The sequence below is a fragment of the Musa acuminata genome, chromosome BXJ2-11, assembly GCF_036884655.1.
Source record: "Musa acuminata AAA Group cultivar baxijiao chromosome BXJ2-11, Cavendish_Baxijiao_AAA, whole genome shotgun sequence".
Lineage (NCBI taxonomy): Eukaryota > Viridiplantae > Streptophyta > Magnoliopsida > Zingiberales > Musaceae > Musa > Musa acuminata.
Window position 1 is genome coordinate 4,567,635 of NC_088348.1, and position 4,770 is coordinate 4,572,404.

Here is a 4,770-nt window from a genome sequence, read left to right on the forward strand (position 1 = left end):
TATGGCATCGTCGTCTTGGTCATCCCTCCCCTTTTATTCAGCAAAAATTACTTTCTCGTTATTCTCTTCCTACCTTGAAAATCAATAGCACTATTAATCATTGTGATGCTTGTCTTTGCAATAAAAGTCATAAACTGCCTTTTGGGACAACCTCCATTTCTTGCTCTAAACCATTTGAAATCATTTATACCGACGTGTGGGGCCCTGCCCCAATTCCTTCTTTTGACAAGTTTCGTTTTTATGTCATTTTTGTAGACTATTTTACTAAGTACACATGGTTATATCCTCTCCATCATAAGTCTGATGTTTCTACAGTATTTACCAACTTTCGAAAGTTGGTCGAGAATTTTTTTCAATCTTCCATTAAAACAGTTTACTCTGATGGTGGCGCCGAATATCAAGCCCTCACATCCTGTCTCTCTGCTTGTGGTATACAACACCTCAAGTCACCCCCACATACTCCCCAATTGGTTGGTTCTGCCGAACGCAAACATCGGCATATCGTTGAAACTGGTCTCTCCCTTCTACATCAAGCATCCATGCCACCATCTTTTTGGTTAGTAGCTTTTCAAACTGTAGTTTATCTCATTAATCGTATGCTCACTCCAGTCTTACAATACCAGTCACCATTTGAAAAATTATTCCACAAACTTCCAAACCTTCATAAACTCAGAGTTTTTGGTTGTTTATGTTATCCATGGCTCCGTCCCTATGCGTCACATAAGCTAACACCACGATCTAAGCCTTGCACTTTTATAGGCTACTCTCTTGAACATAATGCTTTTCGATGCTATGAACCCCAAACTAAAAAGGTCTTTATATCACGTCATGTTATCTTTGAGGAGTCTGTCTTTCCTTTTCAAAATAATCCTACCATGCAAACTACTCCGATAAACATACATCACTGGAATATCCCTCCGATCTCATCACACGAACCTCCAATGACACCATCCAGTCCTTACTCTCAAGAGTCACATACTACTATTACTCCAGTTCAACAGCTTCTCACTCCCTCTATTCCTCCACTCCCTTCCTCACAAGTTTCCCCTATTAATGAAGTCATACACTCGGCAACATTGCCACTGGCTTTACCTTCTCCTAGATCTAGTGACATTGTTGTGCCGACGGTTGGCCCGGTCCATGACAGTGACTCGCCCTCGGCTATACCACCAACACAATCTACCACTTCCACCCCCCTAGACATCCAATGACAACACGCTCCAAAAGTGGTATTTTCAAACCACGTCAAGTCCTTGACTTACATGCTATAACAAATTCCTCCACTGAGGCCAGTGAACCCACTACAATCACTCAAGCTCAAAAATCTTCTCACTAGCGTAAAGCCATGTGTGACGAATATGATGCTCTCCTCCATAACTCTACATGGACCTTAGTACCCTTTCATCACACACAAAATATCATCGGGTGTAAATGGGTCTTTCGAATTAAGCGGAACCCAGACGGATCCGTTGCCAGATACAAAGCACGTCTAGTCGCCAAAGGGTTTCATCAACGACCTGGTGTCGACTTCACAGAGACATTTAGTCCCGTTGTTAAACCCACAATAATCCGTCTTATCCTGAGTTTGGCTATCTCAAAGGGCTGGCACATACGACAATTGGATGTTAACAATGCCTTTTTACAGGGGTCACTTACTGAAGATGTCTTTATGCAACAACCTCCTAGTTTCGTTCATCCTCAATATCCGAGGCATGTCCGCAAACTTCAAAAAGCTAAAGTTTCTCTACTTCAATAAAGCTTCTTATATTCTATTGTTTTAATGGAAGATCCGAGGCATGTCGAGCAGACGCCGCTAGGGGGGCTCGCGTAGAGGGCGATCGCCGGCACTGACATGGTCTCTCCTGAAGCAAACAAATCGACCTATGCCCAAACCACAAAAAAAATCGACCTTTCACCCCTATGATGCGTCGAAGAGGAGATCAGAAGCCCTAATTCCAAGGAAATTTAAGCAAACAGATATAAGAAATCCGAGGTCGGTTGGTGGAAGGGGCGACGAAGGAAGAAGCTGAGGGCAACGGAACGCCAGAGAGGCTTGAGATCGATATCCGTCGCCGCCCGAGAAGAATCTGGTCGCTCCTTCCACCAACCGACCTCGGATTTCTTATATCTGTTTGCTTAAATTTCCTTGGAATTAGGGCTTCTGATCTCCTCTTCGACGCATCATAGGGGTGAAAGGTCGATTTTTTTTGTGGTTTGGGCATAGGTCGATTTGTTTGCTTCAGGAGAGACCATGTCAGTGCCGGCGATCGCCCTCTACGCGAGCCCCCCTAGCGGCGTCTGCTCGACACACCACCACCATTCGTGCCAGATCAGCAACCCCAGCTCCAAACATATGAAAAATATGATCATAATCCATAAAAGAATCATCGAGCGTATCATGTAAAAGCCCTGCAGCAACTATTGTACAATTAGCCCCAACGTCGGCCAACAACACTGCTGTCTCAACACAGTGCTGCAGGAAAGGATCTCCACTTGCTCTCATCTGCCCCTTGTGAGCCTTTTCGGCCTCATAAAAAGCCTTGAGGACGATCTCCTCGTGGAAAATCTTATGTCTTGCCTGAGCCCCTGCTAACAATTCTTGGGCGTAGGGCTCACAGGTAGTTTCAGTGTCGATCATACTGTCATCCAAACCAAAAGGCAACTCTTCGACAGAAACTGTGCCACCGTTTGGTGTAGAAAAGCTCGGGGAATCATAAACCAGGCAAGGACTAAGGGCGTTCCGAATGAAACCCTTAAAGAGCCTAACTTTTCCCGTTCTCCAATCGCCTCCCATCCACTTTCGAAAGTTGGTAAATACTGTAGAAACATCAGACTTATGATGGAGAGGATATAACCATGTGTACTTAGTAAAATAGTCTACAAAAATGAAATAAAAACGAAACTTGTCAAAAGAAGGAATTGGGGCAGGGCCCCACACGTCGGTATAAATGATTTCAAATGGTTTAGAGCAAGAAATGGAGGTTGTCCCAAAAAGCTATTTATGGACTTCGTCAAGCTCCACGGGCTTGGTATAATGAGCTTAGCTCGTTTTTAACCTCAATTGGCTTTATAAATTCAAAGTCTGATACCTCGTTATTCATTTGCCAGCACAATGGAAGCATAATATATCTTTTAGTATATGTGGATGATATTATTGTCACAGGAAATGATCCTTTGAAGACTCAGGCATTTCTAAAGCACTTGGCCGATCGATTCTCCCTCAAAGATCTAGGAACTTTAAGCTACTTTCTGGGAGTAGAAGCAACATTTACATCTTCAGGTCTCTTCCTATCACAAAGAAAGTATATTCAAGATTTATTATCAAAGGCAAACATGCAGGATGCGAAAGGGGTTACAACTCCTCTTTCTACCAGTGAATCGCTTAAATTATGTGATGGAAGTCCTGCTACAGATTCGACTCAGTATCGACAAGTCCTTGGCTCCTTACAGTACTTGGCTCTCACCCGTCCAGATATTTCATTTGCCGTCAATAAGTTATCGCAATTCATGCATCGACCATCTACTACGCATTGGTCTGCGATCAAACGAATTTTGCGGTATCTTAAAGGGACTCTTAATCATGGCATTTTTCTTCGCAAAAATACTTCACTCCATCTCCATGCCTTTGCTGATGCTGATTGGGCAGGGAATTTTGATGATAGAACATCTACGTCCGGATACATTGTCTTCCTTCGAGCTACTCCAATCAGTTGGAGTTCTAAAAAACAAAAGACGGTTACACGATCTACAACTGAAGCTGAATACCGTGCCGTCGCCACCGCCGCTGCTGAACTCAATTGGGTCACAAATTTGCTCAAGGAACTCAACATCAACTCCACGATTATTCCTACAATATATTGTGATAATATTGGAGCTACTTATTTATGTGTCAATCCTTCTATTCCCGCATGAAACACATAGCCATCGACTTCCATTTTGTGCGAGATCAAGTTGTCAGACATCAACTCCGAGTTTCTCACGTACATACAGCAGATCAACTAGCCGACTCACTCACAAAGCCTCTCGCCCGTAAACTATTTTCATCTCATCGGTCCAAGATCGGCATCCTTGATGGAAGCTCAATCTTGCGGGGGCATGATAAGCAGATAAGATTTCCTCAAGGCAGTTGAGAAAATCTCTCAGCAGTTGAGAAGTAGATAAGATTTCCTCAAGACAGTTGAGGAAATCTCTCAGCAGTTGAGAAAAATCCTCCATGCTGAATGTGTATAACCTCCCTACTGAGTGTGTATAAATGGCTATCAAGAGCTCACTATCAAGATGTATTAGACAATTATATCTTATACATTTCATAGTTTCTTCTATAATTTATATCTTTCTATCTTCTTCGTTTAATATCTATCAGTCCCATCCTCGGAGGCTAAAACACACGACACAAACGCAGTCGCTGCAACTCCGAGGTCAAAGTTGAGGTGAGACGGAGGAGAGATCGTGCGAGTGTGAGACGGACGCCACTGCATGTATGCATGCATGCACGCGTACGTAGCTTCACGTACGTGTGTAGTGTTCCTGCGCGGCGGGCACGTTTCGGGTTGTAAGAACCACGACTCTGTCGTTGTTACTGTGCGTGGATCCGTATCTTAGGATGGTTGCACGTCGTCGTCTTCTCTGAGTCAGATGACAGGGACCAGTGTGACGTTTCGGTGCTTGATTGCAGGAAGCCTCTTCTCTCGTCCCCAGCAATGTGGATGATGATAGTGAGTGATGGAAGCATAGACTTCCCGTGCTTCCATTTCCTAACTCTACTGTGAG

At 43.9% G+C, this 4,770-nt stretch overlaps 1 protein-coding gene across 1 annotated transcript; it reads right to left on the minus strand.

The window, feature by feature from the left end:
- Positions 1-2,254: 2,254 nt before the first annotated feature.
- On the minus strand, positions 2,255-2,794 carry LOC135626321 (probable GTP diphosphokinase RSH3, chloroplastic). The gene has a single exon (XM_065131546.1). The coding sequence runs from the start codon at positions 2,792-2,794 to the stop codon at positions 2,255-2,257; it is 540 nt and encodes a 179-aa protein (XP_064987618.1).
- Between the last annotated feature and the right edge of the window lie 1,976 nt (positions 2,795-4,770).